Source organism: Leucoraja erinacea, chromosome 10, assembly GCF_028641065.1.
Source record: "Leucoraja erinacea ecotype New England chromosome 10, Leri_hhj_1, whole genome shotgun sequence".
Taxonomy (NCBI): domain Eukaryota; kingdom Metazoa; phylum Chordata; class Chondrichthyes; order Rajiformes; family Rajidae; genus Leucoraja; species Leucoraja erinaceus.
In genome coordinates this window covers 33,676,418-33,702,688 of record NC_073386.1, presented here as the reverse complement: position 1 = coordinate 33,702,688, position 26,271 = coordinate 33,676,418, and the positions used below count along the sequence as shown (strand labels likewise).

The following is a 26,271-nucleotide window of genomic DNA, read 5'->3' as shown; positions in this document are numbered from 1 at the left end:
TTCTTCCAACTTAAACATGATACCATCACCAGTCATGTATTCCCATTCTCACGCTTTTCATATTTCCACCCTCACCCTTTTCATATTTCCAGAGAGACCACCCCCTCCACAAATCCTTTGACCACTTATGCTTTTCCACCCAGACCACCCCCTTCCTCCTGCAACCGCAGGAAATGTAACACCTGTCCCTGTACCTCCATCACATCCATCCAGGTACCCATGCAGTCCTTTCAGCTGCCACAGTGGTTCACATGCACCTCCTCTATTGCATTCAGTACTCTTGGCTGGTTCAGAAAACAAATTATATGAAATTGTTAAATTCAATATTGAGAATCACAGGCTGCATGTACTCAGTCAGAAGATGAAATGCTCTTCTTCAACCTTACTTTGGGCCTCATTAGACCAGTGCAGGAGGCCACAAACAGAGGTCAGAATGGGAGTGGTACAGATAATTGCCAGGGTAGGCAACTGGAAGCTCAGAACTGCTGCATCCAGCTGAAAAAAGGTGTGTGACGAAGTGGTCATCCAATTTACATTTAATTAATCCCACATAGAGGAAACCACTTCATTAGAATTGAATGCATTGTACAAATTGTAGGAAGTTGAAGTGATTGCTTCTTAGGTTTAAAGGATCGATTAGGTTCTTTCACAGCTGAAGGGATAAGGTAAAAGAGCACATGTTGCAACTACTGTATTTATATGGGAGGCTGTCAAAAAAAGAGAAATGGTTGTTGGAGATGAAAGAATGGACTAGGGATTAGCAAAGCGTATGGCCCCTTTGGAATGCTGATAGAAGAGAGGGGGGAGTGTGCCCTGAAATGGAATCTCGGCCACATAAATCGCAAGGGATGATCTGTTAAATGTGGAGAAATTAAGACATGGGAAATCCAAGGTACTCTCGAAGAGCAGGCATAGGAAATAGATGAGATGTTTGCGGGCTTTGCTATAGTTGACAGCGGCTATTAATGATCATTAAGAAATGCCATCAAATGTCTTTCAAGTATTTTCACCTCAATTCTGTTTTACAGCCCTAACGTGACCTTGTACCTGTGCTCCTACTACCTTTCATCCCAGGATGTTAAGTTTAATTGATGTTACTTTATGTATTCCTTTCAAAGATCCAGATGAACAACTGCAACTGCACTATTATCATCCACCATTTCAATTTCCTCAAAATTCTGGATATTCAATATACTTAAATTTATGCTAGCTGTCCATAATTTACCAAATGGCTGTACTGCTAATTGTTTTCCTAGACAGATTTTCCATTGACTAACTGGCCTTTGATAACCAGATTTCTTCTGCACAATTTTGAACAAAGATATACCATTTGCAGTCTTTTGTCACTTCCACATGTCATTTATTAGGGAGATAGACAATACAATACAATGAACTTTATTTTTCCGTTAGGAACTTTGGTTTCTGCAGTCATACAACAAGAAATTTTTTTTTAACAAGACACAACCAATTCAATTCACACAGACATCCATCACAGTGAATCTCCTCCTCACTGAAATGCAAGGCAAAGTCTTGTTTCTCCCCTGCTCTCCATCCTCCCCTGATGTTAAAGCCCCCGGCGGGCAATGATAAGTCCCGTGGCCGTTAAGGCTGTGCCGGCGATGTAAGGCCCTGCTCCGGGTCTTAATGTTGGAGCTCCCGGCGGGCGATGGCAAGTCCCGCGGCTGTTAAAGCTGTGCCGGGCGATGTCAGGCCCCACTCATTTTCAGCACTGCAACTCGGGCGGGAGAAGCTGCCGCTGCGGGAGCGCCGTAAAGCGGTCTCCCACCAGGGACCGGCGAGCTCCCGATGTCACCGTCCACGGGCCTGCAGCTGGAGCCTCCGAAGCCCCAAAGTCTGGCCACAGCCGAGCGCCACCACAGCTCCCTAAGCTCCACGGCCGGCCAGCTGCACGACAGTAGATCCGCAGGCTCTGCGACTGGAGCCCCCAGGTCATTCCTGCGGGAGGCCGCTCCACGGTGCTAGGCCCCAACGACAACGGAGACCTGAAAAGGAATGGGAAAAGGTCAGGTCTCCCGTGCAGGGAAGAGATATAAACGTCTCCCCCATCCCACCCCCCACACATACACAGTCAAAAACAATATAAAAACCACAGCAAACTACACATTGAATGGGACAAAACATTTTAAAAGGACAGACGGACTGCAGGGGCTGCTGCTGTGAGGCACTGCCATTTTACAGATAGCCAAGCTCTTCTGCGATCAGGATACCAAAAAATAATGATCAAATTATTATCAGTGCCACATATCAATAAAAAAGGTGCATAATTCACAGAACACGGCCTGAGGTCACGATTATATATGGTCCCTGGAGCTGTGCCATTATGCCGCTCAAGACTAGGTGAATCAAATTTCTATATCTAGCCCTGGGGAAGAGTTCATTGAGTTTTTTTCAAAGAGTTCCTAGAAGCAATATTTTGAGGAACCATGCTATTTAAAATCTGTTATTATGCAATGAGACAAAATGTCTTAATGATCTCATTGCAAAGAATCCTCTGAAAAAGTGTGATAGCATGGGAAAATTTCAAAATCAGTTTGGGCTTGCATGGAAAGAGGACATATGGCCCACTGAGTGTGCCGATTATCAAGCAGGTTTTGAGACTGTAACTGACAGGGTGGATAAAAGGGAAACAGTAGATATAGATTTCCTAAAGGCATTGGATAAGAGCCCCAATAAAAGATCACTTTCCAAAATCGGAGTGTACACGTTGGGGTAATATATTGGCATGGCTAACCAACAGAAAACAGGATAAATGGACTATTTTTAGATTGGCATTCAGAAACTAATGCAGTGCTACAAACATCATTTCTGGAACTATTTATCATTTATGTTAATAACATTAATGTATCTTGATCAGCTGCTCTGAAGGGAGGCCGGGACTATCCCATCGTTTATGAAACAGTTAGACAGGTATATGGATAGGACAGGTTTGGAGGGATATGGACCAAGCACAGGCAAGTGGGACTAGTGTAACTGGGACATTGTTGGCCGGCGTGGGCGAGTTGGGCCGAAGGGCCTGATTCCACACTGTATGACTCTAACTCAAGCTTTATTGGATACTAGATCAAGTGCGACGTGGAGGGGAGGGGGTTGTTGCGTCTCACGGGAGAGCTGGTCCCGGAACGCAATATTCCACCACTCACCCATAGCCCTCAACTGCCCAGGCATGGCTGATGGATTCCCGTTGTGACATAATCCCCCCCCCCCCCACACCACACACACACTAACCCCTAACCCCACACACACACTAACCCCCGTCCCCACACACACTAACCCCCCCCCCCACACACTAACCCCCCCCCACACACTAACCCCCCACACACACACTAACCCTCCCCGTCCCACACACACTAACCTCCCCACACACACACCTCCCCCCCCCCCCCCCCACACACACACACACACAGTAACCCCATATCTGTCTTTCTCTATTTCTATATCTGTCGCTCTGTCACCACTCTCTCCCTCTCCTTTTCCCTAACCTCAGTCGCTGTCGGGTGGCAGCTGAGATCCCATTGTAATGTCATTGTTGGTTGGTGGAATATTCACGGCAACGTATGTAAATGAGATCCCATTGTGATTGGAGGACTGTGAGATGCCATTGTGAAGTCATCCCTTGAAGCTGCCAGAAAAATCTCACAGCACTCAGTTATTCTTCTCAAAGTGGGCTTTTTTAAAAAGCGTTACCATGCACCGTTTTGGCTTGGATACCATCTCAAAACACACACACACACACACACACACACACACACACACACACACACACACACACACACACACACACACACACACACACACACACACACACACACACACACACACACACACACACACACACACCACACACACTCCCCACACACACTATGAGATAAGTTTATTTGGCCTTCCATCACAGCAATGTGATGGATGTTTATGTAAATTATGTTGTGTCTTGGGTCTATTTGTTTGTAATGTACGGCTGCAGAAACGGCAATTCGTTTGGACCTCAAGGGGTCCAAATGACAATTAAATGTATCTTGATCTTGTACTAACCTCCCCACACACACTAACCTCCCCACACACACTAACCCCCCCACACACTAACCCCCCCCCCCCCCCACACACACACACACACACTAAACCCCCCACACACACATTAACCCCCCCACACACACAAACCCCCCCCCCCACCCCCCCCACACGGGCACTAACCCCACATACACACTAACCCCCCCCCACACACACACTAACCCCCCCCCCCTCACACACACAGACTAACCCCCCCCCCCCCCACACACCACACACACACACACACACACACACACACACACACACACACACACACACACACACACACCACACACACACACACACACACACACAGTAACCCCATATCTGTCCATAGGCCCATATTTCAGATTTTCAAAAAAGTGGGACTAATTGGCAGATTCTTTTTCATTAGGATTTTGAACATAGATCTTTAGCAAATTCCAATCCTTTTTTATCGCCATTATTAATTAAAATATATTACATTTCCTTGAAGTTTTTAAACTTACGGGTCATTCCCATGGCTTTAGATCTTTACGTTAGGAGAAAACATAAATGAATGGACTAAAATTTCTGCCCATTTAATGTAAAGCTTCAATATAAAATGTTTTTGTGAGTTTTATTCATTATATGGTCTCACATTATAAAAGTTTTTCTCTGACTTTTGCTCAGATAATATTAAGTAAAACACATTGATTTATGCTTACCTTCCCAATTAAATATGTTGGTCTTTCATTTGGTAATTGTTCACAGACACAGACTAATCGTATTCAATGCTATTGTGCAGAATGGAGTTTTCCAAAAAATGTTTGTTAGGGTTGTATCATGAGACATTTGAGAGTGTAAGACTGTGTGAAATCAAGAGCTTGGTCAAAAGATTGGATCAGTGGGTGATGACCAATCCAAATGAGTAAATGATAGACAAGTTTGAAAGTCTTCTGATAATCCAATGTTTTACTGTTGAAAATGTATCCATTATTTAGTGAGGTTTGTTATTGTAATGAATGTGTAAACTTCCAAATATCAGGAATTCTCTGATTATGCATTCAAATATCTGATATTCTTCTGACCCAGCAGGTTAACACAGACATTTCAACAAAACATTGAAGCAAAACCTTTACTCGGTCAGAGGGAAATGGCATCAACAGCAAGTCTACAACAACGTGCTGAAAGGCGCCCGGTTAATGACGCATTTTCTGATAAGTGGAATGACAACTCACATTATGATAATACTGGTTTTGTCTCAGAAGAAAGCACTTCAATTTTAGAACATCCTAGTGCCAACCCTTTAATAAGCACAATATCAAGGAGCACATCTGCCCAGGGGCGTAGGCCGTTAATGAGACAGGACAGAATTATTGGAGTTCCATTGGATTTGGAACATGGCATGCACAGTGTCAGAAATACACAAGAAAATGAAACTGCCAATCCCTGGCAAAACTGGACTAGAACACCAAGTCCATTTGAGGATAGAACTGCATTTCCATCAAAGTTGGAGACCACTCCTTTCAGCAGTCCTATTCCTGATAGAAAAGATTTGGAACATTCAACACGTGGAATTACTGAATTTTCCCGCACATTTTCATCGGGTTCTCCATGGAGTTTTCTCAATTCTAGAGAATCTAATTTAAGTAGAGGTCATATGGACAAATTCACACATACTTGCAGACCTGAGTCTGCCAAGAGTGCTATTATTATCAGTAAAAGTACTGAACGACTTGCACCAATGATGAGATCGGTTAAAGCAGGCCACTTTACGAAATCCCAAAGCATTGATGAAATTGACATTGGGGCCTTCAAGATTTACAATATACCACTGGACTGTTATGGTTCCAGCGCAGAAAATCCCTGTAGCATTGATATACCAGACCAAATGCCAGCCCACGAACTAGGCATGTCACGCAGCCTTTCTGCTCCAATGTTGGATGAAGATTTATCAGAAACATATGGAAGCATAAAGATCTCTCAAAAAGTTCCAACCTCAAAGAAAGTGTACCATTTTGACCAAAGTTTCAATCCTCAAGGTGCCGTAAATCTTAAACCTGAGAGACGAGTAACCACTTCTTTTACACATAATGTTGACTATGGTGTCCAGCAAAACAAGAATGTTTCAAAAGATATCATTAATCCACGCTCCTTCAGAGGCTACGAACCCATGGAACACATGTATTCATTCTCACAGCCCTCAGTAAATGATGAACCAGTAAATCCTCGGTTTGCAACTCAAGGCGATAGAGTTGGATTCTTAAGAAGGGGTGACTCCCTGGCAACCTCCACAGAAATGGCATTGCATCGAAGGGTTAATGAAGCTCCTGAGATACCTCAAAGTGACAGATATGTCAGGACTCATTACAGAGGAGTTTTAGAACATCAGAACAGCGCATCATTAGTTGAGTCACAATATCTCAAAAGGAATGGAAGATATGATGAAGATTATTCAACATTCCAAGACTTGAAAAATCAGGGTAGAACTTTTCAAGATAAACCTTTGACTCAGAGGAGGCCATTATCTGCAAGAAGCTACAGTACTGAAAGCTATGGGTTTTCCCAAACCAGACCAGTTTCAGCAAGGCCTACCATGGCAGCTTTGTTAGAGAAGTTACCTTCAGATTATAACATCGCTAGCTACAGTGAAAAGCCTTCAGAGAGCAATGATGTAAGGATCAGGTCTTCACAGAAAGTCGATGACAGTGCCAAAATACCTCTAGATTGGAGACAACAACTGCTCAGGCATATAGAAGCGAAAAGGTTAGATAGGGTGAGTGTGTTTTTAAAACATTTTTAAAAATAAATATTGAGTTTTTATCCAGTTATATAAAAAATATCGATTTGTTCAATTGCTAATACGGGGTATGGCAATACTCTACTGGACTGTTGTAAGAAAAATAATTTCACTACGTGTTAGCACTTTGCACATGTGATAATAAAAGCACCATTGACCACCAATGATGGAAGGATATCATTAAGTTGCAGAGCCTGTGAAAGTTGGAAAATTGGAAGAGATTCACCAAAATTTTACCTGGGATGCAGGCTTGAGTTATCGGGAGAGGCTGGATAGACTTGGACTCTTCACTCTCAAACATAGAAACCTGAGAGGTGAAACGTTTGAGCTATATCAGATCATGATGGGCATGGTTAAAGTGAATGCTCACTGTCTTTTTCCCAGGGTAGAGGATTCTAAAACTCGAGGGCATAGGCTTAAGGTGAAAGAGGAATGATTCAAGAAGGGCCCCAGGGTCAACTTTTTCATCCGTATCTGGAATTAACAGCAATAGAAAGTCATTGAACCAATACAATTACAACTTTTAAAAGACATCTGTACTGATATATGGATAAGAAGAATTTAGAGCGCCAGGAGCTAAATGCAGACAAATGGCCCAGTATGCCAACTTGGTCGGCATGGACATGGTGGGCCAAAGGGTATGTTTCAGTGCTGTGTAGCTCTATAACTATCACCGCATATGTATGCCCCATAATTTTTTGTACTTCAGTCAAGTTCCTTTTAGCCTTCTTTGCTTCAAGGAAAACACACATAATCATCATAATCAATACTGGTGTGATCTTGTCCTTCCTGTAGTGTGTTAACCACAACTGTACACATTACTCCAGCTGTGGCTGAACCAATGTTTATATAATTGTACATAATCTCTCTGATCATGTGGTCTGTACACTGGGTAGAGGAGGTAAATATGGCAAATGCCTTTTTCACACCTTAATTATTGGTATGCCACCATCAGAGATCCTTGGACTTGAAAAGAGAGAGGTTCCTCTGTTCCTCATTATTCCTTAAAATCCTACCATTCATTGTGCATATCCTACCCTTATTAGTATTCCCAAAGTTCACAACCTCATCCTTATTTGGATTCATTTTCATCTGCAAGTGCAGATGAAAATGTTTTTACCAATTGATCAATATCATCCTGTAGCCTATTACTATCCTGTTCAGCAACACCACCGATTTCCATGTCATTTACAAACTTTCTAATTATACTTCCTATATTCATACCCAAACATGATGTGCATAACAAACTGTAAGAGTTCACCAATGATGCCTGTGGCATATTACAGGTCTCCAACTTCCAATCACAAAAATAATCCTCCACCACACCCTCTGTCTCCTTTTATCAAGCTAATTTTAATTCCAATATGTCAAGTTGCTCTGAAACCCATGGGCTCTGAGCTTTTTGACCAGTCTCCCATGTGGTACATTGTCATGTCCTTACAAAAATCCATGTAGACTACCTCAACTGCACTACCTTCATCAATACATTTTGTTACCACTGAAAAGTTCAATCAAACTGGTCATGCAGGATCTAACCTTAACAAGATCTTGCCTTTCCAAGTGTTGATTAATCCTTTCAGAATGTTATTCAATAACCCCTCTAAAGTGACAACAGAATCTTGTGAATGCTACATGTATTCTGATAATTTTATCTTTTCATTATTTTTCTCACATCAGATTCTTTTTATCGGCCTTTCTTTTATTGATACACTATCCCTGTCAAGCTGTGATTATTGTTATCCATTTCACTGTCAATACTATCATGTTGTCCTTTCTCCGAACTTTATATATTTTCCCTTACAAAAACCTCTATCTTCAGGAACTTCTATCTTCAGGTTCAGGAATAACTTCTTCCCTACAGCCATCAGGCTATTAAACAGTAAAACCACCAAATAAGGTCTGAACGACATAGACTAGGGGGCATTGGTTTTGTCTTTTTTGGTGTGTGTGTGTAAGGATTGTTGATGTTTTGTTAAGTAAATATTGTCTAGGTATTTCCTTTATTCGGTTTATCCCAGGTTCCATTCTCTTCTAGGCCTCAGCTTAACTTGTTCATAATTAATTAGGTCAACATAATTAATGTTGAACAGTGTAGGTATATTTGTTGTCTGATGGACAGACTATAAAAATCCTGCTCTCTATCCAAAAGATACTGTTAATGCTTTATCGCAGGTACATGGAGTTAATTTTACTCAATTTTTACAGCCATGAATAAAATGTGGCTGTTTCTGCTTTTTTTTCTCAGAATAATTAAATTCAGTAACAAATAGCTCCTCTGCATCAGCACATTTCTAGACAGTAACAGCTATTAAAATAATTATCCTATCTAGCTGCCTAATTCCTTTCAGGATATCAAAAGTAACTGCCGTGAATAATCACCAGGTTAAGACAGTGATTTTTGACTTTTATCTTCAAGTGCTTGTTCACTGGTTCACTTGAAGGTCAGCAGCTTGGGTATTAGCAAAAAAATTGTCTTTTGGCCTCTTTCGAAACTAACAAAAAGCATCTGTTCATGTTTCAATGTAATTTATCCTTTTTTTAAAATAGTACACCACTCGTCCTCTCGCCCGCCCCCTTATTTTTCCTTATAATTTCAAAAATCCAATCCTCTATAAATTTGGTCGGTTATTTCCCGAGATATTCACTAAAATTTATCACCAAACTGACATTTAAAAAACATATTAAGGTTGCCCAGCTGCTGACCTCACAATGCCTTTGCACCTGGCCCAACTGCCTCCTGGTCCCGCCTGGCCCTGCCCCGCCTGGCCCGCCCCCCCACCTGCCTCCTGGCCCCGCCCCTCAAGCCTGCCAGGTTGTTGATTCCATTGTTTTTCATTGAATTGAACTGAATTATTTCTCACTTAACATCACTAATTCTTAACATTAACTTTTAATTTCAAAGACAGTTTTTAAAAAATAAATTTGCTGTCTTCATTGACAGCTTTGATCGGACCTGCTGTGTGTGTGTGTGTGTGTGTGGTCTTCCCCGGGGGGGTCCTCCCCTGAATTCCATAGAGCTGCCGACAGCTTTCATGCATGAGACGCGGACGCTTCATTTCCAGAACATTCTGAACGCGTGACGCACGGTTGCAATTCGCTCTCACTGTCTCTCCCCCTCTCTCTCCCCCCTCTCTCTCTCTCTCTCCCCATCTCTCTCTCTCTCTCCCCCCCTCTCTCTCCCCCTCCTATCTCTCCCTCTCACACTATCCCGCCCACACTGTTTCACACATCCCCTCTCTCCCGCACCCCATCCCCCCCACCCTCACTCCCCTACCCCCACTCCCCCACTCCACCCCATCCCCTCCCCACCCTCCCTCCCCCTACCTTTCCCCTTCCCTTCCCCCCTCCCCCTTCCCTTCTCCCCCTTCCCTTCCCCGTCTCTCCCTCTCTCTCCCTCCCCTCTCTCCCTCCTCCCCTCTCTCTCCTCTCCTCCCTCTCTCTCTCCTCCCCTCTCTCTCCTCCCATCTCTCTCACCCTTCGCCCCCACCCTCCCCCCCCCTCACCCACCCTCCCTCCCCTCCACCCCCCCTCACCCTCTGTCTCTTGCCCTTCTGCCTCTGCCCCTTTCTCTCCATCTCTCCCCATTCTCTCTCTGCCGTCACACTCTCTACCCCCCCCCCCCCTCTCTAGACGCGTCTGCGAGTTGGGGGCTATGCCCTCAACCTCAGGATGAGGTTTTCCATACTAGATCATCGATGTCGTAATTCTTTAGGAAACGACGGTTCCCCTCTTCCATTATTAGACGAGGCTCTCACTAGGGTCTCCTCAATATCCTACAGCTCCGCTTTTGCTCCCCCTCCCCCCATTCGTAACAAGGACAGAGTCCCGCTTGTCTTCACTTTCCACCCCATCAGCCGTCGCATACACCATATAATCCTCCAACACTTTTGTCACCTCCAACGGGATTCCACTACTGTCCACATCTTCCCATCTCCACCCCTTTCTGCTTTCTGCACAGACTGTTCCCTCCGCAACTCCCTGGTCAACTCGTCCCCACCCAAACCACCCCTTCCCCAGGTACTTTCACCTGCAACCATAGGAGATGCAACATCTATCCATTTACCTCCCCCCTCGACTCCATTCAAGGTACCCGACAGTCTTTTCAGGTGAGGCAGACGTTCACTTGCACCTCCTCCAACGCATCCCAGCGGTATGAACATTGACTTCTCTATCGTCAAATATCCCTTGCTTTCCCTCTCTCTCCATCCCCTCCCCTTCCCAGTTTTCCCATTAGTCTTACCGTTTCCGACTACATTCTACCTGTCCTGCCCACTCCCCTGACATCAGTCTGAAGAAGGGTCTCTACCCAAAACGTCACCCATTTCTTCTCTCCAGAGATGTTGCCTGTCTCGCTGAGTTCCTCCAGCATTTTGTATCTACCTTCGATTTAAATCTGCAGTTCTTTCCTACACATTTTGTTTAAACCTTCGCCCGGTCCGCCTGGACCTACCTGATCTCCTGATTGCCAAACACTTTAATTCCCCTTCCCATTCCCATACTGATTTTCTGTCATGAGAAATTGTCAGAATGAGGTCAAATGCAAATTGGAGGGACAGCACCTCATGTTTCACTTGGGCAGCTTACAATCCAGCGGTATGATTTTTTATTTCTCTAACTCCATGTAACCCTTATATCCCCTCTCTCTCCATTCCTCCTCCACCCAAGTCGTACTAGCTTCAAAGTCGTGTTGTAGAGTCTCATTGTCTGTAACTCGTTTTCACCTAGCTCACAGCTAACAAAGGCCTGTTTCTTTTACCATCGTTACTTTTTTGCATATCATTCATTCATTTGTTCTATATCTTTATCTTTTGTTTCCCTTTCCTCTGACTCTCAGTCGGAAGAAGTGTCTCAACCCGAAACGTTACCTATTCCTTTTGTCCAGAGATGCTGTCTGACCCACTGAGTTGCCCCAGCTTTTGGTGTACATCATTTTGTTTAATAGGATGCCAGTATCTTCAAGAGTGTTGAAAACTGTTTAGATGGATTGGTTATACATTAATTGCAGTTTCATTGCTGGGGTCAATATTAGAATTTTCGAAGCTATGTGAATATACGAGAAGAAACAAAATGGTCATTCAAATCTGTGAGCAGTAGGTATTTGAATGCTGTTATCCTGAAGAAGGTACTGATTCATGTTTCATCGAGCCATTGCTGCCACCCTAGGACCATCACCTCAGCAATCCTAAAAACTTTGGAGGATTGATTGCTGAAATAGAACACATCGTCAGAGCATTTTTGAATAACATATTTTGATACAATGAACTGCAGGTACTGGAATCTTATGTAAAACACAAAATGCTGTGGAAACTCAGCAGATCAGGCAATATCTGTGTATTAATTGGTTGTGTAACGTTTCAGTTCGGGAATTGGAGGAGAAAGCTTCAGTCGGAAGAAGCAACCCCGACCCAAAACATTGCCTATCTATTCCTTCCACAAAGTCTGCCTGACCCATTGGGTTACTCCATGATTTGACTTATTAATGCAACAGTCTGAATTTATAAAACAATATGCTGAGGTTAAACCTCAAATGCCAGAATGTTCTTTGTCATACTCAAATATTGTGTGGCTTCTGTTTCTGTGTCCAGAGAAACTGAGACAATGATATCAAAGGATGTGTGCTGGGTGCTTGAAGACTTGAAGTGTTGAAATTGATCTGCTCACTCTTTCCTTTAAACCTATATCGAGGTTGGAGTTGAATCACCCCAATCTATTTGACGTTCTGTGCATGCTTCAGGATAACCTGCAAATGTGTTACACTTTTCTACTTGTAGTTTGTGCATACCTGAATGTCACAATTTCCACATCAGATATTTGAGTGCCATCCTTCCAGTGTGCCTCTGCAACAGCAATTAATTTTGATCCTTTTATGTGCAATATTGTTAAATTGGTTATCAAAGCCCACTCTCTATCTCATCTCTTCATTAAACTAGGCACGTTGAATAAACAGAGTGTGCTCTCATGGTTTTCCATGGCTTCTATCATCCCTTAAAACATATAATCTATCTATCATACCTATATATTTTTAAAACTCTGTGTGTGTGTATGTCATTATTTTGCCCTTTGTCATTTCTTTGCCCTTTGATTCGTTACTCTGCCAAAACCACACGCAAAAACGCCGAGATCTAACGTGTTGCCCCCCGCAGCATCTAACAGACCTGCATAACCTGTTACTACTTTCCGTCCATGATCCACAAACAGGACTGTTCCAGAAGACTGATTGTTTCAGCGTACTCTTGCCCAATCAAACTTATTTATTTCTACTTTTCTCTCCTAGTCCTATCTCTTCCCATTTATATTAATGACATTTCAGATGCCTTCTGCCACTTCAACAGTTTCTAGCTCCTTGTTCATCTAATTCATCTTCCCCATGGACATACAATCCCTCCACATACATCCCACATGAGTAGAATCTAAAGGCCTTCCACTTCCTCCTTAAACAAAGACCCAACCAGATAGCCTGCACAAGACATTCATCTGGCCCAGGCTGACCAAGATGCCTCATCTATACTAGTTCCCTCTAATACTATACTATATCCCTCTAAACTGTTCATATCCATGTACCTATCCAAATATCTTATAGTAGCTGCCTCAACTACCTCCACTGTCAGCTTGTTCCACACACCCACCACCCTCTGTGATTTTTTGCATATCTTTTATTAATTATTCTTTATCTCCCCACTTCATCATCTATATCTCTTGTTTCCCTTATCCCTAACCAGTCTGAAGAAAGGTCTCAACCTGAAACATCACCCATTCCTTCTCCCCAGAGATGCTGCCTGTCCCGCTGAGTTAGTCAAGTCAAGTCAAGTCAAGTCACTTTTATTTCTGTAGCACATTTAAAAAACAACTCTCGTTGACCAAAATGCTTTACATTGGTGGAGGTACTAACGTTATACAACAGTGGTTCATAGATTAAGTACATACATAAATACATACATATAGCCCTCCCTCAGAGGACGTCAAGAAAGGCTTGAGAGTAAAGATGAGTTTTAAGTCTCGACTTAAAAGAGTCGATGGAGGGGGCAGTTCTGATGGGAAGAGGGATGCTGTTCCACAGTCTAGGAGTTGCAACCGCAAAGGCGAGGTCGCCCCAGAGCTTATGCCTAGACCGCGGGATGTTCAGTAACCCCAAGTCGGCCGATCTGAGGGACCTGGAGGTGGTGTGGTGGTTAAGTAGATGTTTGATGTAGGTGGGGGCAAGCCCGTTAAGGGCTTTGTAAACATAAAGAAGGATCTTGAAATTTATTCGGAACCGCGCAGTGAGCCAGTGGAGAGAGGCCAGAATCGGGGCGATGTGGTCCCTTTTTCGGGTGCCCATCAGGAGTCTCGCTGCGGCGTTTTGGACCAATTGCAGGCGGGATAGGGAGGATTGGCTGATGCCAGTGTAAAGGGAGTTGCAGTAATCGAGGTGGGAGGAGATAAATGTGTGGATGATCTTTTCCAAGTCATCAAACTGGAGTAATTGTTTTATTTTAGCTATCGTCCAAAGCTGGAAGAAGCTAGCTTTTTCCACGGCATTGACTTGTTTATCAAATTTCAATGCTGAGTCAAATATCACGCCAAGGTTTTTGACGTGAGGTTTGAGTAATGGGGTAAGGCTTCCAAGGCTGCCTGCTATCGTTTTGATTGAGTCCGAGGGGCCGAGACTTACTCTCGTTTATTTGGAGGAAGTTCTGGGTCATCCAACACTTTATATCCTCGAGGCAGTGGATACGGTTAAGTAGATTTGATCGGTTTTTGGGCTTCAGGAGGAGATAGAGTTGTGTATTGTCTGCATAACAGTGGAAGGAAATGCCGTGCCTTTGAATGACTTGGCCTAGGATGGAACCTTGTGGAACCACGCAGCAGAGGCTAGCTGGGGAGGAGAAAGAGAATGTTAATAGAGAAACTCCTATCTTTGAGGTAGGAGATGAACCAGCTCAGGGCAGTGCCATCGATACCAACCTCGTACCGGAGACGGTCAATTAGGATGATGTGGTCGACAGTATCAAAAGTTACTCCAGCTTTTTCTGTCTACCTTCTGTAAACACATGGGTTTGCTCCGGGTGCTCCGGTTTCCTTCCATATCCCAAAGACATGCGAGCTTGTAGGTTAATTGGCCTCAGTAATTTGCCTCTAGTGTGTATGGGATAGTTGAGAAAGTGGGATACCATAAAATTAGTATGTGAACAGGTGATCATTGATTGGAGTGAATTTGGTGGGCCGAAAGGCATGTTTCCATATTGGACCTCGTAACTCTCAACATAGAATAATACGGTACAGGAACAAGCCCTTTGGCCCACAATGTCTGTGTTGAAAATAATGCCAAGATCAACTAACCGCATCTGCCTCTGCATGATCCATAACATTCCATTCCATGCGTAATGTTGTGCTTGTCTAAAAGCCTTTTAAATGGTACTATTGTATCTGCTTCACGGACACCCACATCCCTCAATGTAAAATAAAAATTGCCTTGAACATCTCCTTTAAACGTTGCCACCATGTCTTTGACATTTGCACAGAGGTAAAAGGATCCAACATTATCTATGTCACTCAGAATTTTAAATACTTCTATCGCGTCTCCCCTCAACCCACCTGCTTTCTGGAAAAAAACAATCCGTTTGTCAAAACACTACTTGTAGCTAATACTTGCTAATCCATGCAGCATTCTGATAAACCTTTTCTGCAGCCTCTCCAAAGCCTCCACATCCTTCCTACTATGGGGTGACCAGAATTGCATGCAATATTCCAAATGCAACTAAAGATCTTCTGGAGTTGCAACATGACTTCCTGAGTCTTACACTCAATGGTCTGACCAATGAAGACAAGCATACCATACACCTTCTATACCACTCTATTTGTGTTGCCACTATCAATGAACAATGAACTTGGACCCCAAGATCCCAGTATATCAATGCTGTTCAGGGTCTTGCCATCAACCAAATACCTCCCCCTTGCATTTGACCTCCCAGAATGCAACACCTCATACTTGCTTGGATTAAACTCCACCTGCTATTTCTCTGCTCATTTCTGTAGTTGATCTATATCCTGCTGTATACATTGACAGTTTTCCTCAGTAGCAGCTCCAGTCCACAACTCCAACAATCTTTGTATGGTCATACAGCATGGAAACAGGCCCTTCGGCCCAACTCATCCAAGATGCCCCATCTTAGCGAGACCCCTTTGGCCTTATTTGGTCCATATCCCATTAAACATTTTCTATCCATGTACCGTCCAAATTTGACTGCAAATTTACTAACTAATCCATCTACATTTATGTCCAAGTCATTTATATATATCACAAGAATATGTCCCAACAGACATCTTCACCAATCACCACCAATTGACCTCCAGTCAGAAAAACATCCTTTCACAAAACACCCTGTCCTCTATGAGTAAACCAGTTCTGAACCCCAAACACCAGAATCATTGTCCTCTAATTCCATGGATTCTCTCTTACTTTCTTGAACAAAGGAACAATTTTGGCTACTCTCGAGTCTTCTGGGACCTCGCCTGTGGCTAGAGAAGGTGCAAAAATCTTTGTCAAAGCCCCTGCAATCTCCTCATAATAATCTGGGTTAGATCCCATCAGACCCTGAGAATTTATCCAATACCACATCCTTCTTGATGTCAACCTGCCCTTGCATATTAGAACTGTCCTCTATGTTCTCCTTGGTGAATACAGATGCAAAATACTATTTTATTACCTCACGTACATTCTCTGATTCCAAGCAAAGAATTTCCCTCTTTTATCCTTGAGCTCCCTTCTCCCTGGTTACCCTCTTGCTTTTAATGTATGTGATTTTCTCTAATTCGGCGCACCAAAAACATTTTATGGTCTCTTTTGGTCCTTCTGATTGCCCATTTTAGTTCTTTCTTACCAGCTTTATATTTCTCAAGAGCCCTTTCAGATTTTATCTTCTTGAACCTTACATACACTTCCTTTTTCTTTCTGACCAAACTTACAACCTCTTTGGTCCTGAACATTGATCAGCTAGGTTTTAAACAACTCCCAAATGTCAGATGCGGCTGACCCAATAACAACTGCTCCCACTTAACTCTCCCTAACTTTTGACTAATAATGTTGTAATCTGCCTTACTCCAATTTAGTACCTTCTCCCAAGGTCCAGATTAATCCCTATTCAAAACAATCTTAAAATGTATGGAGTTGTGATCACTATCCTCAAAATGTTCTTTGACTAAAACGCCAATTACCTGGCCAGGCTCATTTCCCAATACCAGCTCCATACTGGTCCCTCCTTGAGTTGGACTACTACATACTGTTTCAGAAAACTGAAATACACAAATACAAATTCTGCCTACCTATGCATTTTGCATTAATTAGGTCCATATTAATATTGGGGAAGTTGAAGTCTCCTACTATGACAATCCTGTTGTTTTTGCATCTTTCTGTAATCTGTCTACATATCTGATCCTCTATCATGCGCTGGGTGATGAGGCCTGTAGTACAATCCCATTAGAATGATATCACCTTTTTTATTTTTGATCTCTTCCCATACTGACTCAGCAGACTGGTGTGCCAGTCTCTCCGATTAGTAAATTAACTCCGCCACCTGTTTTACCTCGCTATCTAGCACGTCTGAAACATCAAAATCCTGAAACGTTGAGAGTTGTCAGTAATGATTCCTCTCACAACCAAGTCTTCTTAATTGCTACAATATCATATTTCCAAACAATGATCCAGGCTCTAAATTTATTCATTTTACACACAATAATTCTTGCATTGAAGTAAATGCACTTCAGGACATCATTTCACCATGTTCATTAACCTCTCCCTGTCTGTGCTTCCTTTGAGACTTACAGATCATAACCTCTACCTTCCCATCAGTCTCTCCATTTACTGACCTGCTTTTCTGGTTGCTGCCCCAAGCCAGTCTATTTTAACCCCCCCCCCCACCCCCACCCCAGCAAATCTCCCTGCAAGCATGTTGGTCCCCCTCAAGTTTATGTGCAACCCATCCTTTTACAAGTTACGTTAGCCCCAGAAGAAATCCTAGTGATCCAAAAATCTGAATACTTGTTTCCTGCACCGACTCCTCAGCCACACATTCATCTGTCATATCCTCCTATTCCCACCCTCACTAGCATATAGAGTAACTCCCTATTTTCACTGTGCAGGACTTCGTTCCTATAAGAGGACATGGCCAGGATGGTGGGATCATTGATGATAGATGCCACGTTCTTGAGAAAGCACTGCAATGTTGTTACTTTCAATGGAAAGAAGGACTGTGTCCATGATGGGCCAGGCTGAGTCCACCACTCTCTGCAGCCTCTTGCATTGCAATGCATTGGAATTGCCTTACGGTTCATAATGTCACCAATTAGGATACTTTCTGCACATCTGCAGAGGTTTGTTAGAATATTCAGTGGCATGCCCAATCTCTTAAAACGTCAAAAAAAGCAATGGTAATGGCACATCTTCTTCATGATTGCATCTATGTGCTGAGCCCAGGACAGGTCATCCGAAGTGATAACACCCAGGAATTTGAAGCTGCCAACTGTCCACCACTGACCACCAATGAAAATGAGCACGTGGTGTCCCAATTTCCCCAGTAATTCCTTGCTTTTCATGACGTTGACCAAGTGGTTGTGGTTGCAGCACCATTCAACTAGCTATTCTTTCTCCGTTGTACGCTGTCTTATCACCAACCATAAGGTATCGCTAACCATAATGGTGTTGTCATTAAATTTATAGACAGAGTAGAACAACAGGATAAGTATGCAATGTTGAGGTGCACTTTTGCAGTTGGTCAGTGACGAAGAGATGTTGTTATCGATCAACACTGAGAATCAACACTGCCAATGAGGAAGTCAAAGATCCCCTCGCAAAGGGAAATTACGAAGCCCAGGTCTTGGAGCGCAGTGATGAGTTTGAAGGGGATGATTGTGTTGCATGCCGACCTGTAGCCGATGAACAGCCACCTGAGATTTGTAATTCAGATGGTCCAGAGCTGTGTGAGGAGCCAATGAGATAGAATCTGATGTTGACCTGTTATGGCGATCGGCAAATTGAACTATATTCACATTATTTCTGAGGGAGCAGTTAATTATGCCACAACCAAGCAATTTATTATGATGGATTCAAGTGCTTCCAAACCATAATAATTGAGGCAGATCACAATGCTCTTTTTGGCACCAATAGAATAGATGCTTTTTTGAACCTCAGACCGCAGAAGCAAGATCTTGAAGATGTCCTGGAATACTCCAGCCAATTGGTCCACACAGATCTTTAGTACTTGGTCAGGTACGCCGTTTGGGTGCTTTTTGTGGGTTTGTCCTCTTTAAGGATGTTCTGATGTCTGCTTCAGCGAGTGAAATCACAGGGTTGTCAGGGACCGTGGGGGCTCATGTCAGTGTGTCACTTTTCTCCTTTTCATGAGCATAAAAGACATTGAACTCTTCCAGTGATGACGTGCATTGCCACTGAGGCTACCTGCTTTGATAGTGTGCAAGTTGTTGTATGTTTGTGGCTCCAGCTTAGTTCAAAATTGTCTCTTGATGGCATTCAAGAAGTAATTCCTGGACTTCTTGTATGACACTGTCAGTCTTAAACGCCATAGATCTAGCCCTTAGCAGATTACAAGTCTCCTGATTCTTCCAGGACCTGATTGGAAAAGAATCAGAAAGTTTGCATAGTTATGCACTGATCCATACATTCCTTATGAAATCAGTGATGATTGTGACATATTCATTGAGGTCTGGTGATGAATCTTTGAACATGGCCCAGTCTACTGATTAACTGCTCTTCTTTCTCCCCTAAAAAGTACTCCATAGTCCCCTTTGCCATGCTCTTCAATCTCTGTCTATAGGCAGGTAGAAGAATCATTGCCTTGTGGTCAGATATTTCAAAGTGCAGGCAGAGGGACAGAGTGATAGACATCCTGATGATCCTGATGGTGGTGCATGCTCAAGCTCATAATTATGCCATGAGAGATGTGTGACTATAGTAATTTTTGCTGAGGGTTGAGTTGGAGAGCAATGAAGGGTTTCCCACCAGGTCATATCTATTCAGTGCTGTATTCCAGTATAAATCTCACTGGTGAGATAGGTTTTTTGGAAGTATTGGAACTTCCTTGTGACAAAGGAGATGCAGGGGTATTGCTTCCATTCTCAAAAGCATGGACAATTATGCCTAATCACGGTCCCATTCTGCCAAATCCAAGAGCAAAGTGGCACTGCATGACTGCTATGCTGTAAACATACAGTAAAAAAATAATTTATCTTATGATTTTATCTAAAGAAAATAAATGTAATATAATATGTATGCTGCACAAGTCAGTGTAATGCGTAGAAATAAAAAGAGTGCATGCTGAGCCTAAACCATCTCACAGCATGCACTGCCGCTATTTGCTTCAATTACTGCTTTTAAAATGTAACCGTACCCAGCTAATTTAGTAAATGTTAATAAAAGCTCAATTCCAGCTTCCAACTTAATCACATTCCTAATAAGGTAGCACATCTGTAACATTAATTATCTATTGTATGCGTGTGTATTAGTTTTAATTTAATGGTGCTGTTTTAAAACATTTTCTTTATGCCTTGGTAGTTCTAGTTCTGAAAATATCGACATGGTGACTATTGTAAAACCACTCCATATTCACTTTCCAGCCTGAGCCACTGAGAAACAAGGATTCTGTTTGATTCTGGTTGATGTTTTTTATCCAAATAGCCCAGGAAAGTTGAAGCCAATGACACTTGGATAACAAAACAATATAGGAATTTATGTAGAGCACCAGCCAAGGCACTTAATTGTGCAAAAGCTTCAATTGTCAATGTTACTCATTAAACTGTGCAAATGTCTGGAACATAGCATGTTTGATTTTCTTGTTTTTAGACACCGTCACAACAAAGCAATGTTCATGACAGTGAACTGGAAGATATATCTCCAACTAGTCAGTGGAGTTCGTATGCATTGGGAAGGAGGGATGTGCCACCAGAGAACATGATTAAAAAGGTTAGAACTCAAGGGTGGATTTAATTTACAGCCACCTTATGTCATATATGTTGTGATTTCATTCTTATCGCTTGATGTTTCTTTGCATTCCTGATAGTGTATTCAATTTCACTTTGTCATTATGGTGAGTTTAACCTATTCATGTACAGTATCTGTTCTATGTATTTTTTTAAATAAATAGTTAGTCTGGTATGTTTATGAATACGTGTTTTTTGAACACCATAAAGTCCATTCCAGCAACAAGAGTGATAATTTCACACTTTAATATTTCTGTAGGCCTTGAGATTTTCTACTGCCAGCCTTCATTTGAATGCTTCTAGTCACCATTTTCTCACTTCCAGTGGAAAGTGGAATTAGTCCTATTAGGGATAAACTGAGATGTTGTAAGAAGACTGATTCCTTCAATAACAGACAGGAATATGTGGGCCTCATCTGGCACCAAAACAAAGGTGCTAAATTATGTGTAGGAAGGAACTGCAGATGCTGGTTTAAACCGATGTTAGACACGAAAGGCTGGATTAACTCAGATGGTCAGGCAGTATCGCTGGAGAAAAAGAATAGGTGACGTTTCGCGTCGAGAGTTTCTCTGGAGATGCTGCCTGACCTGTTACATTACTCCACCCTTTTGTGTCTGTCTTTGTGGTAAATTATGGTTTCAGTGGGAAATAGATTTGCTTTGTTTCAACTTTTCGCTTACTCTATTCCCACTGACTGAGAAGTTAAAATTGCCTCCGATATATTGAATTAATCCTTGACCACTGACAGAACAAAATACATTTTTTAATGCTGAATTGTTTAGATTTGTTTTTAACATAGGCACTGTCATTTCAAAGCAAACGCTAAAATATTACACACAAGATCCAAATCAAGTTTTACAGTAACTTCACTGTAATAATTTGAATTATTACAGAACTTAGTCCACAGCTTTATGCAACAATTCTGTTTTTAGTATCTGATCTTTATTCAGCTTCACTTTTCTAAGTTCTTAATGTGACATTTTTAAGCAAAGTCATGTGAGGAAAGAATCTGCTTTTATACCATCTTTTTCTGGATTTTGCTGAGTAGGATTCACTGCTCTCATTTGCAGCTGAAATGTATTAATATCACATCGTTCCCTGTCCATATCTGGATAGGCAACTTGCTGGCCAAGATTGACTCGAATCTGAGCAAACCACAAGTCATCGCACTTGACAAATTATCATGTCATATAATTGGGTAATTTCAGTGGGCCAGAACCTCCCAAGGAACTCCTTTCGATATAATTAAAATCACCAATTTTGGTGTCTGTCAAAGATCACAAGGATTATTAATTCTTTTGAAAGTCCCTGACATTCAAATATATAAAAAAACTATTATGAGTGGATGATTTTAGAATTAAACACATTTAATAATAACTTTTTAACACTTAAATTGCTCAAATAATTCCAATATTACCACAAATAATTAAGAAAACACTTTATTATTTGTTTGTTACTTCAATAAAGTCCCTGTTCAAATGAATGCCTCACAGACTTTGCACCACATGAAATGGCACAGGATCTAAGAGCAGATTCTTTGTGGAATTTTAGCTACTTCCTGCCATATTATAGGACTTGACCAGAATCCATTGCCAGAGCACAGCTGGAAAATTGCCAGCAGGGCTTAGACAGTGAATTTATGTTTCTCAACATATTGTCATTTATGAAGATAAACGCGGGCACTTTTTTGTGGAACTGCTATCAACATTTGCACCTCTGTATATCTGATTATAATTTGGACTGCAAATGTCTTCAGAACTGATCTTTCACCAATACAATATTTATTTTGGAAAATGTAGTACATGATGAATTTACGTTAGCAGAGTGGGAAAACAAAGCTATTCTGATCTCAGATTAGCTGATGATTCACTTCCCAACTGTATGCTTCAAATGTCCACTTAATTTGCAACATAAATTATATTGCATTTTCAGGCTATTTGTTGTGTATGAAGTATTTAGGAACATATATTGAGAGATAGTGCTATATAAATAAATGTAAGTTGCTCTTTCATTATCAGATTTTTTTTTAAATTTACACTTTGATTCATACTTGGAGTCAGAAGATGTAGGCACAATACTAAACTAATACTTTGCATCTTTGTTCACCAAAGAAAAGGACATGGAGGACAGTGAGATTAGTATGGGTAATACTAATACTAAAAAAATTCTTAAGGGGTTGGACAGGCTAGATGCAGGAAGATTGTTCCCGATGTTGGGGAAGTCCAGAACAAGGGGGTCACAGTTTAAGGATAAGGGGGAAATCTTTTAGGACCGAGATGAGAAAAACATTTTTCACACAGAGAGTGGTGAATCTGTGGAATTATCTGCCACAGAAGGTAGTTGAGGCCAGTTCATTGGCTATATTTAAGAGGGAGTTAGATGTGGCCCTTGTGGCTAAAGGGATCAGGGGATATGGAGAGAAGGCAGGTACAAGATACTGAGTTGGATGATCAGCCATGATCATATTGAATGGCGGTGCAGGCTCAAAGGGACGAATGGCCTACTCCTGCACCTAATTTCTATGTTTTTATGTCTATGTTTCTAATGTGCTAGGTTAGTTTGAGATCAAGAAGGAGGTGATATTAGGGCTATTGAAGACCACTAAGATGGATAGATACTCAGGCCGGATGGGATCTATCCCAAGCGATTGAGTGAGGCCAATGAGAAGATTGCAGAGGCCTTGGTAGAGATATTGGTACAGGTATCTGCATTATCCACAGGCAAACTGGAGCGCTGCCAATGATACTACTTTGTTTAAGAAGGGGAGATTCCAGGAAATTATAAGGCCGGTGAGCTTCATGTTAGTGCTAGGGAAGTTATTGAACAGGATTCATTAGGAGAGGATTTCCTTGGATTTGGAAGGGAATTAGGGACAGTCAGCATATTTTTGTCCACAGCATGTCAAGTGTTAGGAACTTGATTTAGTTTTTTGTGGAGGTTGCAAAGGTGATAGAAGAGAATAGTTCTGTTTAGTTTATTGTTGCATGTACTGAGGTACAGTGAAAAGCTTTTGTTGCGTGATAACCAGTCAGTGGACAATGCATGATTGCAATCAAGCCTTTTGCAGTGTATAGATGCATGAAAAGGGAATAATGTTTAGTGCAAGGTGAAGCCAGTAAAGTCCGATCAAAGATTGTAGGAGCTATTTATGCTTGTTAGTTACTATTCATATTTCTGTATCTTTTTCCTAAGCTTGTGGGTGGGATTATATACATAGAAGGAGGTGTCTACATTTTAGGAGGCTAACGTAGAGATTGGGTTTTTAGTTTTCCTTGAGGGATGGTGAGGACAACAGTTTTTATCACGTTCATGTTCACGTTCATGTTCACTAGACGCCACATGGAAGAAACAGTTAGTAACAACGAAAAGTTATGAATTATTTCTTTGTTTTGTATTACTTCAATAAAAGACCAATTAATCAAGAAACAACGACGAAGATTCGTTTTTGCTATCGGTGAGTGTGTAAACTATATCTCCATCACATCCCTGAGTAGTAATAGCAATTAAAGGTTGGGCATTGAAAAGTTAAGAAATTGCTATTCCAAAGATGGTCTAAGGGTCACTCGTGAGGTAGATAGTGGTTCAGGACTGCTCTCTAGTTGTGGTAAGATGATTCAGTAGTCTGATAATAGCTGGGAAGAAACGGTCCTTGAATCTGGAGGTGTGCTTTTTCACACTTCTATACCTTTTTCCCAATGGAAGAGGGGAGAAGAGGGAGTGGGCATGGTGCGACTTGTCCTTGATTATGCTGTTGGCCTTGCCGAGGCAGCGTGAGGTATAAATGGAGTCTATAGAAGGGAGGTTGCTTTGTATGCTGGTCTGGGCTGCATCCTCAATTCGCTGCAATTTCTTGCTGTCTTGGATGGAGCTGTTCCCAAACCAAGCTGTGATACATTCTGATAAATTGCTTTCTATAGCGCATTTGTAGAAGTTGGTGAGAGGTGTTGGGGACAATCCAGAATTCCTAAGCCTTCTAAGGAAGTAGAGGCGTTGGTGTGCTTTCTTGGTCGTTGCTTCAATATGGGTGGTCCAGGAGGAATGTTGGTGATATTGACTCCTAGGAATTTGAAGTCAATCATCTCTACTTCGGCGCCATCAATGCAAATGGGTATGTGTACATGGCTGCACAGTCATGGATGTACAAGGAGTAAAGAATGGGGCTAAGAATGCATCTTTGCAGAGCACCAATGTTGAAGATTATCATAAGAGGATGATTTGTCCCTTGTCCTCACTGATTGGGGTCTGTTGGTCAGGAAGACCAGGATCCAGTTGCGGAGATGAGTGTTGGCACCAAGTCCCACAAATTTGGTGATAAGCTTGGATGGTATAATGGTGGTAAAGTCAGAGCTGTAGTCTGTGAATAGGAGTCTGACGTAGGTGTCTTTCTTACCCTGGTGTTCTGGGGGTGAGTGTAGGGCCAAGGCGATGGCATCGTCCGTGGACCTGTTGTGGCAGTAGCGAACTGCATTGGGTCAAGGCCGCTGGGTAGACTGGATTTAATGCATTCCATAACTAGCTTCTCAAAACATTTCACGATGATGGATGTCAAGGCCACTGGATGGTCGTTGTTTAGGCATGAGATCTTGCTTTTCTTTGGCACCGTGATGATGGTGGTCTTCTTGAAGCAAGTGGGTACCTCAGATCGGATAGGGAGAGATTAAAGAAGTCCGCAAATACTCCCGCTAGCTGGTCCGCGCAACTACTAAGGACACGACCAGGTACTATTTTCGTGGATTTACCCTCAGGAAGGCTGATCTAACCTCAGCAACAGTCACCCTGGGGAGAGGCACACTTGAGTCTGAAGGACCAGGTGTCACTGCCCTGTTTGCCTTCTGCACGGTGCGAGCATAGGAAGCATTCAGCTCATCGGGTAGGGATGCTCCATCACCAATGATGTTGCCTGACCTCGCTTTGTAGCTAGTTATCTTATTTAGACCTTGCCATATTCTCTGTGTGTCCGAGTGATCATACGAGGACTCAAGTTTGTTCCAGTGGAAATAGAGCAGTAGATTTTGTCTGCATGGATTTTAATTGGGGTTTTGAAAGAGTCCCACATGGTAGGCTGATATACATGGGATCCATGGTGACTTGGTGGTTTGGATTCAGATCTTGTTTACTCATGGAAGACAGAGGGATGTGATGGAAGGGTATTAATCGGGCTGGTGGTCTATGACCAGTGGAGTTCTGTAAGGATCGATACTGGGACCCCTATTTTCTGTGATGTATATAAATTACTTGGATTTACATGTAGTTGAGTTTGCAGATGATACCAAGATTAGTGGAGTTGCAGATTGTGAGGAATCTGTGTACAGCAGGATATCAGTCAGCTACACAAATGGGTGGAGAAATGTGAGATAGAGCTTAATTCAAGCAAGTGTGAGGTGTTCCACCTTCTGAAGTTGAATGTTAGGGTAAAGTATACAGTAAACAGCCAGACCTTTAATAGCTTTGAAATACAGATGAATCTTGGAGTC

At 42.3% G+C, this 26,271-nt stretch overlaps 1 protein-coding gene across 4 annotated transcripts in view; it reads left to right on the top strand.

The window, feature by feature from the left end:
- The window catches only part of lrrc7 (leucine rich repeat containing 7), a 368,217-nt gene that overhangs the window by 318,664 nt on the left and 23,282 nt on the right, over positions 1-26,271 (top strand). For 3 of the 4 annotated variants that reach the window (XM_055641900.1, XM_055641899.1, XM_055641901.1), the window contains 2 exons: positions 5,119-6,802; positions 20,661-20,780. In XM_055641900.1, coding sequence (XP_055497875.1) covers positions 5,119-6,802; positions 20,661-20,780 — 1,804 coding nt within the window. The remainder of the gene's footprint in view (positions 1-5,118; positions 6,803-20,660; positions 20,781-26,271) is intronic. The other variant, XM_055641902.1, reaches the window with a different exon arrangement.